Genomic DNA, 16,695 nt, shown 5'->3' with positions numbered 1-16,695 from the left:
GTTCCCAAGCATCAGCTGATCATAATGATAAGGCTGTAGTTATGAAAATATTGTAGGATTGACAGTCAAACCTGAACAGAGCAAGAGACTACTCTACTTACATTATGGTTATGTTTGAAGAGACTGATGGGACAGCACGTAATTTGGCAGCATCACAGAAGACCTCCAGGCCTTGGCAGGTGCACTCTGCTGGCACATCCCCAGCCACTGCGTGAGAACAGGAGCATGGTTGGGGCAAAAGGTGGGATATGTGGTGTGATGGGATGTGGAGAAAAGAAATATGGCATAAAAGAACAGACATAGCAGGCTCTGTTAAACACAATTAAGGCACATGTTTTTACAAAATTGATTTAGACCTGGTAGGAATCTAATCATAACTTAAATAGATACAAAACCTTATGTTACCTCTGTGAAAGAGCTTGTAAAAGCTCTTGAGCCCTAGACATGATACACAGGAATCTGGCATGTGCTTTTTGCAGCACTTTTTTAGATTATTCAGTACTCTTATATCAATAGAAGAAGCATAATTCTATAGGGGAAAATGGGTCGAAAATGGGTCAGGCAGTCTTTGCTCATCATAGTGGACAACAGAATCAAAAAGTCTGTACAAAGACTTGTATAAGTGGAGGTGGTTTGCAAATTTCATTTGATGCACAAAGAAATGAACTGGGAGAAATGTAGCCTTCGTTTCACTATGAAATATATGCCTTTTCCATGGTCTTTCCAGCAGTATCAGCATATTTAGATAAACATTTACATTATCCTCCTAACTGGCATATGCTAATTGCAATATGGTTGATACTTCTCTTACAGAAAATGAATCATCATTAATGGAACTGAAATTAGCTTCAAATTAACATTTGTTCATTTGAGATATTAAGTCCGTTTTACTATAAATGAAACTGCACAAAATATCATGATAGGCATATATTTGCTCTGTATTTCTTTCTAGGAAACATCATTAATAATCATTCAAATAATATCTGTAATTACTTACAGCACTCAGGTGTCTTTGCCTGAAATGCATAGAGTGATTTCAGTTTATTATATTTGTCCTTTGTATAATGTTTATCAAATTGCAGAGACCATCCATTGTTGTCTTCTAATAAAAAAAACCAAAAAGACACAAAACATAAACAGACCACAAACAGAAGATATTAAAATCAAAGGTAGAAATGTCTTCACTTAATATAGTTGCATCAATTTTTATATAATTAATGTAGGTTTTTACTCCAGAGCATTTCATAGACCATTAAATAACCTTATTTTTATACAGCTGCTTAATCACACGCATCTACAAAGAATATAAGCTGCATAGTAAGAGCAGATTATTATACCTTCAACAACATTTTCTGTGACAGCCACACTGAAAGAGTATAATTGTCACTTCAGAAATTTTTATTTTCATAGGAGTCTAAAAATGAGAGGCAACCGTATTTTCTTATCTCCTTAAACATGCAGGTTTGCCACTTTGTCCAGGAAAGTTGAAGTGATTACTATGACTAATTCTTTCACAGGGACGTCCCACACTACCACAGCCTATAATTTTTTTTCCTGAAAATCTAGATGAAGGCCAAAGGAACACTGCTTCTCAAAAAAAGGAGGGACTTGGTGTAACATATTCAAGTCAGAATGTTCATGTTAAACTTAATACACACCTTAAACAAAGCACAATTCCTCATTACCAGTTTGGTCACTATGCACAGATCTACTGGATCGGAGTAGTTTATGACAATAAGAGCAAAAATTAAAGAGCAAACCTTTCAGTTCCTTCCAACAAATGGACATTTCAAGATATCGTGGTGCTAGAAATTGCTGAAGATCTGTTAGCTGTTTGTTTCTTGGAAGTCTATTGGGTATCTGAGATCTGTAAATTAACTAATCAGGTAGCCAGTTTCAAAACAGGCTGGAAAGGGAATGAAAACTTGCCTTTAAAAGCTGTGACTGGATTTTAGTTTTATCAATTTGAGTCTGACTTCTCTTCAGCTTTGGCAGTGGCCGCACCATTTTAGTTGAAAGCATCTCTTTTAATGAACATGAACCAGTAACAGAAATGCTCCTTGGAATGGCACTCAGTAGCTGGTGAGTCAAAGCATCCATGACAATTGAAAGAAGCATACTGTAAGGATTCCTATTGCCAAAAATTGTTTATATGAGAACTCTCAGGATGGCTCTGCTTTGCTAGTCATGGCAGTCTTAGATTCACCTTTATGATGTACTGGCAATAGTCTTTACCCCTGCAACTTCACAGGTTAATAGTTTAGTTATATTTAAATACAGTTCCTCATGGACATTTCTCTATAAATCTTTCTATTTAACTAAGCATTATTGCTATATCTATTGTTTCAATATAGGCAGGGAGAAATAAAAAACATTTACTTCTTTGCAGCTTTTTCCCATTCTGAAATGGCTTCTCATTTTTCATGTCACTACATCTCAGTTGTTTTCTCAGACAGGCAGGAAAAGCTACCTTAAAAGCATCTCCTGAAATCTGCCTACAGATAAAGCTGTTTTTGAGAGAGGCTTGCCTCTTTGCTGTCTAAGATGATAAGATGTGTTGTACGTGCTGATTAATGATATTTTGAAAGATTAAGTAACTTCAGACAAACTATCCTTTACCTAGTTATTTGTTTGTTTTGCATAAATTGAAAAGATGAAAGATTCAAAGCAAATGTAAGTGCCTGTCTTCAGGAATTGCTCCAGTAAGAGAAAAGACAGACCTGATAAGGTATTTAAAAACATTTTACTAACTTCCTCGAGAACATGCTCTGATCCATTAGCAGTTTTGCCAGTCTAGATCATTAAGCTAACATTCAGAAGCAGCCCAATGCATTTTGGACAAAATGAAAGGTATTGGCAAACCTGCTCCTGCCTGTTTTAAATGCTCAAAAGAAGCTCAGTTTTAGGACTGCCTGCAGCATGAAATCTGTAATTGATGACGTGATGAGAACAGATCCTCTGTCAAGTGGCAAGTGCCTTAAAAGCCTACTGCCATGTAGACAGGACCACAATGATGTTTCCTCTATTGCTATTCCTGAATATTTAACTGGAGCACATCTACTGACCTTCATTTGTATGACTGGACTCAGCAACATGTGGGAATACAACATACACAGAGAAGGCAAGATTTTTAAACAGATAATTGGAGAGATGGTTTTAAAATGAGATTATTGTTGAAGTATTAATCATACCAAATAAATGCTTTGCAGTCAGGAATAAAGTCTCAAAATACTCTTGGATTTTCTAATTCATAATTATGTTCATAAGAAGTTTTGGAAAACTAACAGCTTTTCTGCAGATTCTGAATATACAGTTAAGAGCCATAAATTCTAATCCTGCTGTAAGCCAATGAAAATATAAAGCATAATTTTTCTGCATTTCCCTAGTTCTGACACTAAGGAGTGGATATATGAGATTTTATTTCATGGTTTTTGTACTTTCAAGATGCTTTGCTGTGTGACAAAGCATGCACAAAAGGTGACCATCAATGCATTTCACATCTGCAGAGAAAAAACATGAGCAGTGCCTCCCACGCTAATGGGAATGGTGGAGCAGTTTGCTACAACGGGAAGGTTAATCAGCATTTTTGAGGAAGTCTAGAGGCAGCTGTGTAATTCTGGGTGTCCATAAAGAAGAAGGGGAAAAATTCATTGAGAAGATGGATTATTTTGTACTGCAATTATTCCAGCTGTTTGGTGTTTCTAGTAAGTTAATTTTAAATAATGGGTTTTTCTCATGGCATGCTTTCCACTAGAAGTAAAAAGGCATATCTGAATACAATAAAACAATTTATCAAATATCTTTTGACCTTCAGAAATATATGCTTAGGGCCAAACTTTGTGCCCAAGCATGTGACAATCTCTATTTTGTATAAACTTTTGTCAAATCCTGGAAGAATGCATTTTGCAAATAACTGTATTTAGCATGACCATTGGGTGAAGCACTCGACAGCAGCCCTGTAAGTCACTTTGTGGTTGTTTAGAGTGGATGTGAAGGTTTGGGACCTGTTTGCCTCTTTCGAGGTGAGGTTCTCCAAACACTTTAAGAAATGACTGGTAATAGTACTGGTCTTGAAATCCCAAATCTACCATTTGAGGGGGTACAGCTCAGATGAGAAATTGCTTTACCCTGAGCCAGTTCAAAAATAGATTATGTTGGCTGTGCTGCTGTTAAAAAAAAAAAAAAAAAATCTGAGAAAACAAAGCATCATCAAATCTTCATTTGCATGGGATAAGTGAAATAAGTAGTGGCAAATTGGATTTATCTGACTCCAAAGTAACACCCTGTTTCTTATTGAAAGTTGCCAATTACCACTTCTGATGGGAATGAGAAAGAGCATGTTAATGCTAACAAACTACAGATTTAAGTAATCATTTCAGTGACAGATCCAAGAAAGTATAATCTTTCCTCAATTAAAGACACATCTCTTACTTAATATGGAGTTTATGACCAGGATGTTATCTCTATGACTTCCCCCTTCTCTCAGCCACGTCTTCATGGGTTATTATGCAGAGAAATTCTGTCAGTTAAATGCATAAACACTCTAAAGAGACACTGTGTCACCCTTTGATTTTGCCTTTGCTGTTGGTGGCCATAACCCATGGACATATTTCTTTTAGTTAGTTGTTCAAATAAACTTTCCCTTGCTCTGAGGAATGACTTCAGGGTTTTCACAGACAGCTTTTCGCTCAAGGAAAACCTGTGTCCTCCAGACAAGAAGCAGTTCCTTTAAAAACATATTTACAGATGAAGGAATATAACTGACCTTTTCCAGTGTTGAGGCATCCTGATACAGCCCAATAATTTACAGCAAGACAAAAACCACACAGAGATTTTACAAAGCTGAGGGTTGTGGTGCCTGAAGCATTCAGAGCTGGGACAGAATTTCACGGCCACGGTTTAAAAATCCAAGCAGAAAAAATTAAGAACTAGGAGCTGGACAACTTATCAAACAATTCAAAGGCAATTTACCCCACACCAAACTGCATGTCACTGCACACTGACTGTGTCCTGTACCTGCTGATTAATTGAAATCACATGTAGCTTGTATGAATTGTGGTTCATGTGATTCATTGAATCACGTCTGCTTACATGTGACAATGCAATCATAATAAACCAGGCAGGAAACAAATTAATTCACATAAGGTTTGCAGTGCTCTGGATGAACTAGATGACATACTTACACAAATTTTTTATGATTTTAAAGTGACTTAATCAAGCTAGTGCAATTTTTAAGAAAATAGGCAGGTTCAAGTTTCCAAAAGACAAACATCTCAATGTTGCATCTTTATTGCTGTGAACAGAGTTTTCTAGTTTTAAAACAAGACTTTTAAGCTATATAAATTAGTCTGACTTTCTATTCTGTATTTCTTGAAGTATTCTCAATTTTTGAAATTAAAATATTCTAATAGCATGAATACATCTATAGAATCTTTAGTTGCGTGAAAATTCTCTTGGCAGTAAAAACAGGAAAGACACAAATCTAGTGAAATGCAAGTTCCTCTTGGTTTTCAACAATATTTAAAAATATCAGTAACAAAAGTGATTGAAAACCCCCAGAAGTTCAGCATTGCTGTTGCATGTGCTGATATTTGCACATCAAAGTAAAGCTTATTATTTCAGTGCCATACACTGTGGATGAATGGCAATGACAATGAAAACAAAATTTGGCCAAATATAAAAATTTTCCATGTGAAGCTTGAAAATCCTCTCTTTTCCCAGGTATGTGATACATTTTGAGCGTACTATTGACTATCAAATGTTTACTTTATGCTTCATAATCAGAATTTACTATCTAGGACTAAAAACTGAATAGAACCTCATGCATTCAAATCTCACATTTTAAGTATGATGGGGAAAATGCCATGCTAGGAAAACAAGACCAACTATAACATTATTCATTATTATTATTAATTTGAAATATAAAACCATCAAGGTCTTCTGCAATGTGCTGAGACAAAAATGAAATTTCCCATCCCTTAGGAGCAATCTTGTAACATTAAAACATATATATTTTGTATAGATGTTTTGAAATACCCCATAGAAATTTCGATTTCTGCTATGGCAATCTAGAAGACAATTTAATGAACCTACAGAACTGCAGTAATTCCGTGTATGTTTATAGACCTTCAAGGAAACACATACGAAAAACAGCATCACGTTATACAGATTGCTATTGTATTTATCCTGCTGAATTTTTATTGGCCCTTTTTAAAAAAAGAGGTAGTGTGTTGGAACTTATTGAGTAAGGCAAGCCAGTCACCTGCTGACTCTGTGGCACACAGGAACAGACGAGATCTGTGTTTTTAGAGGCAAAGAGGTGCAAGATTTCAAACAGCCACTCCCTGCCCAGTTCTTTTGGGAACCTCTGGGTGTGATTTCCAGCTATGAGCTCGATAGAGCCTAATGAACATCTATAAATGAACTTTACAACTCAGGAGCAGAATGTTGGCTTTTGCTCAGAGACCTCTTAGGGCTCAGAACAACACAATGGTAAATACATTTAGCCAGTGAAAAACTCCTCCGGAGTCAGAAACAAATTAAATCTGCACGCCTGTTCTTGCTTCACTAGACTGGAAAAATGTGGCTATGACACTGATTAAAAAACAAATGTAGATACACTGCAACCATTGCCTAGCTGCCAAAAAAACAGTTTTGCAGAACTATCAGCAAAATTGTCCAGAAGCCAAATTTTTAAACACTGAGGAAACTTATGCTCTCAAAATAGCTCAGGCTGCTTTGTTCCATTAACCGTTCTACATAATTAAAGATACTGCTTACAAAAAAAGATAAAATTAAACACTAGCACATTTTTTCTTCCATTCTCCATGTTATGATTGCTAGTAAGTAAAGTGTGGTCAAATGTGTAACAGTAGTTGTTGGTTTTTAATGTCCCATACATGACAAAATAGTCTGGCTTGTGGAGGTGCAAGAGATTACAGCCAATGTGTGGGAATTTTTTTGAAATTAATAAGAATTCTGGTGCTTGCATTTTTCACAATTCTTATGTTAAAATGCTTTTTATTCTAAATAGGGCTTATACCTGTGCTAATAACACATAAACACTTCCTCTAGAGATTAATTAGTAATAAATTTAGAACCTATAGTAACAGCCAGTTCTGAGATGGAGCATAAGAGCTATTCAGTAGTGTGATATGACAGTAACACTAATTTTAAATGAAGCATAAACTATACCTGTTCAACCAATTAAGTCTGAGATACAAAGGATCGAGGCATTTATTTTTGAAATTTATATGTCACATGAGAAGAGACTGTGTGTTATATCTGCTGTTTCTGTGACAGGTGGCAGGATACTACGTCAAACCCTAATGGAAGTTAAGAAAAACTTCTAAATCTGAAAGCAGGATTATTAATAAAGAAATGAATGCACATGTATTTTACATACGAGCAATTTTCAGAACCTGTGACTACAGGATGCTGACACATAGTGTTAGTTATATTAATGACAGAGCAATAGGGATCAATCTTAGTCTTCCAGACATATAAAATATGTGTTCAAATTGGTCAGGTAGGATGTAAAGTCCAGAGGAAAGCCCAGAACCTTCTGAGGTCGGATTATGTTTCTATATTTTTCCCAAACTAAATTTGACAGTTGATGGGTGGTTTTGAAACAAGAAACTTGAAGTGAAAACAAGTGAAACAAGCTTTACTGCAATTTACTGGGAGGCTTCTCCCCAAGAACTGGCATCATATTAACATCACAGCTAATTTACAGTTCTGATGACCAAATCATGCTGATCATCCAGCAGAATGCATGGAATGTGAGGACCAATATTGCAACAAAAGTTTTAGAAAATCAGATAGGAAAAACATCTATTCAGTCTCTCAGTGGTTCAAAATTTAACTGCATTAAGAATTTTTGCAGCACTTTGAAATTAGCATGTTATGACTACAAAATGGTGACTGACCCAGTGTTATATCCAGCAGAGATAATTACACAAAAGTGGTTCGACTGAGAATATTGTGCTTTTACCACTGCATGGTACCACTGCAGGATAATTTTAGTCAGGGAAAGCTGACCCTTATCTAGGACAAAACTTGTTCATTCAGCTCTCTAAGTAGAAGGCATATCAGAGAATTAAAAAACAAGAGAAACAATAAAGTGTAAGATTTTAATTTTAAATATTTAATTAAGAGAAAACGAAAGAACTTTTATTGTGAGTGTCTTAAGGTATTCAGAGAGTAGATATTTTAAATATGAAAATAACCATGAATGATTACTGGCAGTGTTAGTTGTCTTCTTCCAAATGCATGGAGTATATTTATGGTATGATTTAACTTTTCATATGGTTTTTTTCAGTATTTCACGTGACCAAATTTGTTCATCTAAACAAACGCGCACCTTGACATGATAAAACATGCAGGCTCAATGTAAAGCTACATCATAAATATTGCTGTAGTTATTTTTGTTTTATATTATTCAACTGTTGTTTTAATCTACAGTTGTTAGTTTTGTTTTTGTTTTATCATTGAACATCACTGTGCAGGCAGAGATCTCAAAATGCTTCTTTCCATGAATTTGTACTTAAGAATATGTGTCTGGCACTTTTAGAATGCCACTGGACATTAAAAAGCTTGCCTAGAGATTGTTTAGACTGCATTAACAGTAACATTGCAGCAGGAATGTCTTCCATATAAAAAATATTTGTTACTTATTTTAGGAACAATTCCCATGTCAACACTGCCACGGCATTAGGCAAGCAGAATTTGTGATTATGCCCATTTATCCCTGCTCACATTTTAAAAAGCAATGAAGTAAACAAATGTTCTAACCTCCTGTCTATAAATGCCAAGTAGCTACAGAATCAAATCTTACATCTGTAAACAAATGGGAAAAGCTCTTCCCTGGAAAACGAAGATGAAGTCATTATGTTTGAAATCAAACAAAGTCTCAGTATGACAAAACAGTATCAAACTTGGTCTGCTCTGGCAACTTGATCTTTAAACAAGCTTGGGCACAGAAGGATGCTGAAATTGCTATATCTGATTTCCCTGCACATTTTGAATTTTGCAAACAGATACAAAAATAACTCTAAGTGAAATGTGATCGAAGCTAAACCACTTCACAATACCCTCAGCCTAATTACAAGCTCAATGCTTCAGCAAGGATGAGCATGGAACAGAATTGCAGAGTAAAATTTACTGCTCTCTCAAGTCTAAAAGAAGGACATTCCTCAAAACCATATGGTCTATGACAAATTACAAAACTTTAAATTATTTTTATTTAAAAATGTTATTTTCATGACAGATTTGCAGAGACTCCTGCTTCTACTTGATGGACTATATTTTCAGGTTCAAAAGGCAGGATTGTATTTTCCAAGCACATTTAAGGTTATCCAGCCATAGTTCAAGCAGAGCCTCCCATCACTGGGGGCATGAAAAATTGCCAGCTGCCTCCTCTTATTGCAGCTTACTACATTGCCTCAAGCTCTTCCCCATTAGGGCATCACACAGAGCATTTTAATGGTTTTGGAAAGCAAATTAGGTGGCAAAGGCATGAGTTTTCAAAGATGAGTGGCTTCACTCTACTGTGAAATATCAGCTATAGTTTGCTCCTTTCCAGAAGTGGAAGAAATGCTGAAGCTGAGCTGGCAAGCAGGATGTCCACATCCTGAGGTTAAGCACTAACACAGCAACCTGAGTTTGTTCACAGATCTACCTATGATCATAATTTGAGATCTTCACTACTCTGGACCTTAGTTTTAGATTTATCATTTGGACATGGAGAGGATGGTGGAAGGGAAAGAGGAAGCAGAATTGAAGAGGGCACAACAAAGCCAATTTTTATGGCTGAATATGAGCAGTGATTACAGCACATCTGAAAACATGGTTCTCAATGAGGTTTTGGTTTAGTTTGAGTATTCATAATCATGTTTTGCTCTTACAAGGCAGGCGGTGCCTGAAACAGAATTAATACTGCAAATAATCTCAGAGGTTATGACAATAATTTCTTACAACGTTGATTTCTTACAAGTATCATCTTACAAAGATTACAGCTCTAATTTCTTTCTAGAAATGAAGTGGGGAATGATGCAAATTTGTTCATTAAAAGAAGAAAGGAGCCACTACAAGACAGTTGGAGTGACACGTCTAATGACGTGTTTTTGCTTTGCATTTCCATGCTATACAGCTGGTTTTACCATAGGCTTAAGATAGTGCTTTATTATTACTGAAGAAATTATTAATGAAACAGTTGGTTTACCTGGCTTTGTTTGAGATACATGCATTAAAAAAAAAAAAAGGAAGAAAAATGGTATTTCTGAACTTCTTTGAAGGTCTACACGGATTTTTTTTTCCCTCCCACACTCAATCTTGTAGACTGGTCACCTCAAAGTTCCTCAAATTGCTGGAAAAGTGTTCAGGAGCTGAAGAGTTGAACTATTTAATTGGAATACCTTGTAGATAAGATTAAAATTTCCAATGGCACTGCACGAAACAATCACTACACTGGAATAGTTTAATTCTTAATTTCTTTTCTGTAACCAGGAGCAATGACTTCAACTGGAAACCAGTTGTAAATTTTAAAAAATGGGGAGAAGGAGCCAGCTATAACTGCTGGCATGAGGCAAGAATACTGAAATGGTCCTGGGAACTGCAGGGGAAGAGAAAAAGTACATTGTTTCCCTGTCTCAGGAACTAATCACTGAGGCCTCTTTTCTTGAATTTTAAGCAAGATGAATGTCTTAAAAAACAGAGTTATCCCCACAAAGATCTCCCCACTTACTACATGTGGAGTCATTGTAGTAAATCTCATCAGGACATTCCATATCCTCTGACAAGGAAGTGACTCTTTAACTGCTCAACAAAGTTTGACTGCAACACCAATTTTTGGGAAAACATGACTACAGAACATTAATACATTTCCAAATGAGAAAAAGGATATGAGAAAAACACCAGTAGTACAGTTTTCCCAGTAAGTCAATATAATGACTTTTCATCTTTTGTGATTTAGGTTTTCAAAAATCAAGGCAAACTCATTCTTGAATTACTAGACACAGAAGAGGATTCAATATCACAGCTGAATTGTCTTGTATGTTCATTTCTATAGAAGAGCACTAAGGCATTGCTAAGGCAGGACCTGCTGAAGTTTGCTATTTTTTGCTTCAGGGTTCTGTAAAAAATGACTTCTTGCAGCGCTCTACCTGCTCACTGACAACCCATGTTACTCCTAATTGAATTTTTGAAATTGGTTATTCATAATCCAAGAACACCTCAGTTCTGTATCAGTAATAAGATCAGATGCAAAGAGCTCTTTAATTAATGGTCTCAATGATCTTAAATGTCTTTTCCTACCTAAACAATTCTATGATTTTATGTCTTGCACCTCCCATTACAAAACTGTGTATATCCTAATTAGTGTTATATTAAGCTGTATCTTTCAGCAAGTCCTTGTATGATGGACTTTGTGGTATTGTACAGAAAAGAAATATGGATAAAGCAACTGTTTGTGCTCTTTGGACTTCTTAAACAAAAGAAGGCATCATCATCAGCAGTTTCTGCTACTGTAGGTCAAATGATGGTACAGAAAAAGAACAGAGCAAGCCATTTTTGTTCAGGATTTTGATTATTTACAACAGAAAGTATGTTTATAACATCAGTGAATGATATAAAACTACAAAGTAGTGCAGGTCCATTAGATGGGATTAGAATTTGAAACTACTTTCATATGCAGTAAGACACTAAAATTTCATCGGTATAACAATAAAGTACTTCATATAGGTAAGCAAATCATCTTCACATGCAATGAGAACAACTACTTTCAAAACCCTGCTAACTTTGCTGAGAGTACTGGTGAGAAATACCTTTATATTTTGTTTGAAATTTCTTTCAGAAAATTTCTTTCCGTATACATAGATTGGAATTTTCACTTAATATTTTAATTCTTCCCACTCCTCCCATCCAGATCTGATGGCAAGGTGCCTGTCTGGGACATTCAGCTGCTTGGCTGTGGGACGTTGGAGGCAGCATGTGAGGCAGGGCATTGTGAATGTGACTGTCCTCCATGGATACAGGAAAACTACCAAGGAATAGGAAGCTTAGTTCCCCCATCTGCCATGGATCAGCAGCTCTGGAGAGCACCTCTGAAAATACCCAGGCTGTAAGTAAGGTGACAATAGCAGTAAATAAAACGTGCTAGGGTAGATTTTCTCTCCCTGTGGTCTTAGCTTGCAACAAAATGGCTAAGCTCTCTCCTCACAGAATAAAGGGGCCCTTTTCCAGACTATCCCAGGTCTGTGCCACCTCTGAGATGTGTCCAAACATTGTGTGAGAGATGCTGCTCAGCCTAGACTAAAGCTGTGCCAGGCTGTGCTCACACATAAGCAGCATGGACATAAGAGGTAAGTGCCCAGGCAGAGCCCTGGTCCCACCCAGTTTGCAGTAGAGGTAAAGCCTGCAAGCCAACTCAAGGTCACAGCTACTATCCAGGGTGACAAGGATCAAAACAGCATGCAGAGGTGACCTGACTATGTTTATGCCCTGAGATTTTTACATTTTCAACCCCCAAAGCCTGCTGGTAGTGCAGCTTGCACAGTACACTCACATAGGCGCATGTTTCTCCCAGATTAGGGCATAAAGGATTTCTGAAAAACCTTGAAAGTTCTCCTAAATTATGCTTCCCACATTAAGTCACATTAAGCTTTTCATAAACTCTGTTGGAACATGCATCTACTTCTCCTCAGCAACAATCTTTGATAGATCACATACATCCATTTGTACACATCAAAATAACTTGTACAAAGAAGTTCACAGCAGGGAAAAAAAAAGGATAAACTAACACCATATACAAAGAAAAACGTGGCCCATTCTTCTTTCTCTAGCAAATGGCTCATTGGGTGGCTTTGTCAGCTAAAGCAGACCTGATGCATCCTCTGCAAAACATATAACTTTCTTATTCCTGACACTCGTGTTTGCTGTGAGATTTCAGCCTAGGTTTCAGTGACTACATGAGAAAACACCAAGACAAGTCTCAGCCACATACCACAGTTTTCTTCATCAGCTCGATTCCCACAGTCATCCTCTCCATTACAGTGCAGTTGTTGGGGCAAACACTTTGTGATATTGCCACATGGAAAGTAGCCCAGAGGGCACCTGGCGCCAGCTCCAGAACCATGATCTTCCAAAGAGTCACAGATGACTACATAGGAACAGAAAAAATATGCTTACTGTATGAGGTGTTTAAAGATATTTGATATTATGCTTTTATAAGTACTCATTTACATTTGAATGTGAATATCAAGCAACGAAAACACGTTAGTTCATTGGACATGCAACTGCAAATAGTATATGAAGTACTTGTTGAACTTGGCAAAAATCTGTTCTATTGTTAGCTAATTAAGTTTCTTTTGATATAAAGCAAACAGGTTCTCCATATGTATCCTCATAAAAAGAGAAAAATGTTAATCATACAAGACAAATTACCTAAGGCCACCATTTTGAAAGATTGTTTCACTTTGCACTAGAAATTAACTTTTGATAACAATATACCAGATAAGCTGTAGGTATTCTTGTCCATGGAAGGGTGGCTGGAACTAGATGGTCTTTAAGGTCCCTTCCAACCCAAGCCACTCTATGACATTGATTTGTGCTGAAATTTTAGACCCAGATAGATAAGTCCTTTTATACAAAGTCAGATCTCTATATGTTTGATTATATTCTAGTTTTAAAGGAATTTCTTGGTGTAAATGGATCAAGGCTCAAAGAATAAGGCAACTAAGTTCAAACCTGTGAAACTGTTTTCTGAAAAATGAGTAAGACAGCATGGAGGTGTCATTATTAATCCTTTGGAAAAGTTGTCAGTCTGATCCAAAAAAACTGGAGATACCTATCAGAATATATCAGTGTGAAGTTTAGGTACAGGTGAACACAGATGGTGTTCTGTTGAGCCCATGCTTTACAGAAAGTAATTTCAGAGAACACAGTGCTCCATCCAAGGGATGCTGGCAGCCAGGGCAGCTGCAAAACTCTGCCTGCCCTCTGTTCTTCAGTTCCCTGTGCTGCTGAAGCTGCAATTACCCACATTTGAAGATATGTGATGCCTAACCAGTTCCACCAGTGCACCTGAGGGACAAATTCTGCCATTACTATTTTTTCAAAAAAAGCATGACTGGTCTACTGCTTCTGTAATGGAATGCAGGGTGCCAAGTCAGATTTTTTATCACATGATATCAGCTTCTTCCCAGGAGGTACTATGGAAAGAGTTTAAAATTACTCTAGAATTAAATTTGTACAGTCCACAATATATTGGAAATGGAGAAAAGCATCATCAGCACAGAACACTACCCAGTGTTGTGCACTTCCAAAGCTTCAGTAAGCCTACCCAGTACCATTCTGCAAGGGTCTGCTAATTTAATTTTTGAAGCAATTTCATAAAGGAATATAAATTCCTTATTAGAGATACCATTTGACTTAATGGATACTGTTACCAAAAAAAGAGAAAAAAATCAAATACCTTAGTGGATACGGTTACAAAAAAAATCAAATACAAGTTCTATTTTAAATTTCATTTCTGTCTTAGAGCACTTTAAATACTCTCTACAAAGTTTATTAACTGTGATGTGATGCTTTTTCAGATAGTAAAATGCTAATTCTGAAACATGCAATGATTTTTCCAGGCTATTTTTATAAGACAAAGTATAAATCTTTCACACAACTTTCTCAGATTAACAAGAAGTATGTTCTTTGACAATATCTGATTTTTTGCACTCATTTTTCTCTTGGACTAAGAGAAATCAACTGAAATTCCATCAAGTACTTCACATTCATAAGAAATATCTTCTGGAAGATCTTTCTTCCAGTAAAGCCCTTGACAATGTATACAACTCTGAAAAATTGAAATGTAAGAGCTGTAGTTGCAGAAAATGGAGATAAATGTACTGTATATGTACAGGATAATCTTTGTTGCCAGAAGCATCCTTTATAGAAAGTCATACATTCCAGCTAATGACCACTGAATGATTTTGAAAAGTTGATTTGCTTTTATCCACAACTGTCTAACCTGTGCAACTACTAAAAAAGAGCTTTAGTTCCTTAAGCCTTTTATGTATAAATAGCAAAAATAAAGCTACATCCTAATCCCAGTGTGAATTCACAGATACATATTGTTCACAAACTTCTCTGCTGTTCTGTGCTTGTATTCAGAACATTATGATTAGCTTGTTCCACCCAAAAGGAAGTAGCAAAAAAAGCTTATGTAGGCATAGTGTTAAGCAAACAGAATATGGGTAGTACTTAGTGTCTTAAGTCTCTTTCTTAGTAAAAAGCTGAGCAGGTGACTGAGGCTCCCTTCAGTTCAGTTACCTGTTACAATCTCAGTAACAACAAAAGCACCTGGGAAGAGACGCCAGTATGGAAAAAAGCACCATAAAGGAAAACATCCCAAACAAACCATCAAAAAAACCTCTTACATTTTGTCAAGCTTTTTATCCTACACACTAGAGATGTATTTAGACTGATCTGAACCTTGTGCTTAAAAGGGCTGATCTCCCAGCAGTTTGAATTTCAAATGAAAACATTTATCTTCTCACAGTACCACGTAATGGAATTTCATGGCATGTTCCAAAATTATTAATTATTCCAATAGTATTAATCCCTGAACTAATTAATGAATTTGCTGTTGCATTTTAGAAATCTGTACTCTGCCACAAAGAATAAGTCTCTCACGATGTTTAATGTTAATATTGAATTCTCTGTACATTTATAGCCTTGATGATATCTATTCTGAAACTCTGCAGTACTCATTTTGTGATATGTTGGATTACCCTGGCATGTAAATATCTGCCTGGGAAAGGACATAATAAGGCATCAAAACTTAACAACTTCATCCTAGTTATAAAATCAGTGGAAGCACTGGTCTTTGTCCACTGACTTGTTAACATCATTTTGTTTATGCAAAAAAAGACAGAAGTTTGGACTTTGCAGATTGCAGGAGATTTATGTATGGAAAAGCACCCCCAACTCTCTAAGGAAATATTTGGCAAAGCTGACAAAGGTAGACAGGAGATAAGACAGTAACAACTGTTGTAAAATGCTGGATAATATTGAAACAATTAGTTTTCGGGTTGAGGAAATTAAAATTTGCTCTTTTATGTGAGGAAAATGGATAAAGATAGCACTGCAACAGCAGCAATTAAAAATTATGGTTATTGTTCTACAAATACAGACTTTACTGATGTTGGGAGTTTACCATGCCAAGATAATGATCTATCACTCCATCTTTGTGATGTGGTGTTAAAGGTGTTGGCTTTTTTATATTGGATTGATTTTCCACTACGAAAAAATTGAACCACTCTTCTTGTATCTTGTTTGTACTTCTTTTTTTTAGCAGCTGAACGAAGATGAAAAGTGATAAACCTGTGACAGACTTGCTTATGTCAGAAGGTTTGCTTTTACAGATACCAAACAAAAAACCTCTTCTTTGTATACCTCATACAGAAAATAATTTTCTGCCTTCCTGTGACGTAGAGATAATTGTGCACATTTCAGCTATTCGGTACCAGAAAATTTCTCTTTCTCATAATGTTCAGTCTAAATATTAAAATATTTGCAATGTTTCAAGAACAAATAGAAAATAAATAGGTGAACAGGTATCAACACAAACAGCAAGACCACAAACCAGCCTCTTTCTGACAAGTCACTTATTGTCTCAATAAAGAAAAATGCTCTACTTAGCAGGGT

The 16,695-nt window shown here is 36.2% G+C and overlaps 1 protein-coding gene across 4 annotated transcripts in view; it reads right to left on the bottom strand.

Moving 5' to 3' along the window:
• The window catches only part of RXFP1 (relaxin family peptide receptor 1), a 51,243-nt gene that overhangs the window by 17,276 nt on the left and 17,272 nt on the right, over positions 1-16,695 (bottom strand). For all 4 annotated transcript variants that reach the window (XM_085058593.1, XM_085058592.1, XM_085058590.1 and 1 more), the window contains 3 exons: positions 13,001-13,156; positions 998-1,102; positions 102-207 (listed from right to left, as the gene is read on the bottom strand). In XM_085058593.1, the coding sequence (XP_084914719.1) occupies positions 102-207; positions 998-1,102; positions 13,001-13,156 (367 nt within the window). The remainder of the gene's footprint in view (positions 1-101; positions 208-997; positions 1,103-13,000; positions 13,157-16,695) is intronic.

The sequence above is a fragment of the Lichenostomus cassidix genome, chromosome 4 (genome assembly GCF_008360975.1).
Source record: "Lichenostomus cassidix isolate B80296 chromosome 4, HeHo_3.0, whole genome shotgun sequence".
Taxonomy (NCBI): domain Eukaryota; kingdom Metazoa; phylum Chordata; class Aves; order Passeriformes; family Meliphagidae; genus Lichenostomus; species Lichenostomus cassidix.
This window is presented reverse-complemented; position numbering and strand designations above follow the sequence as displayed.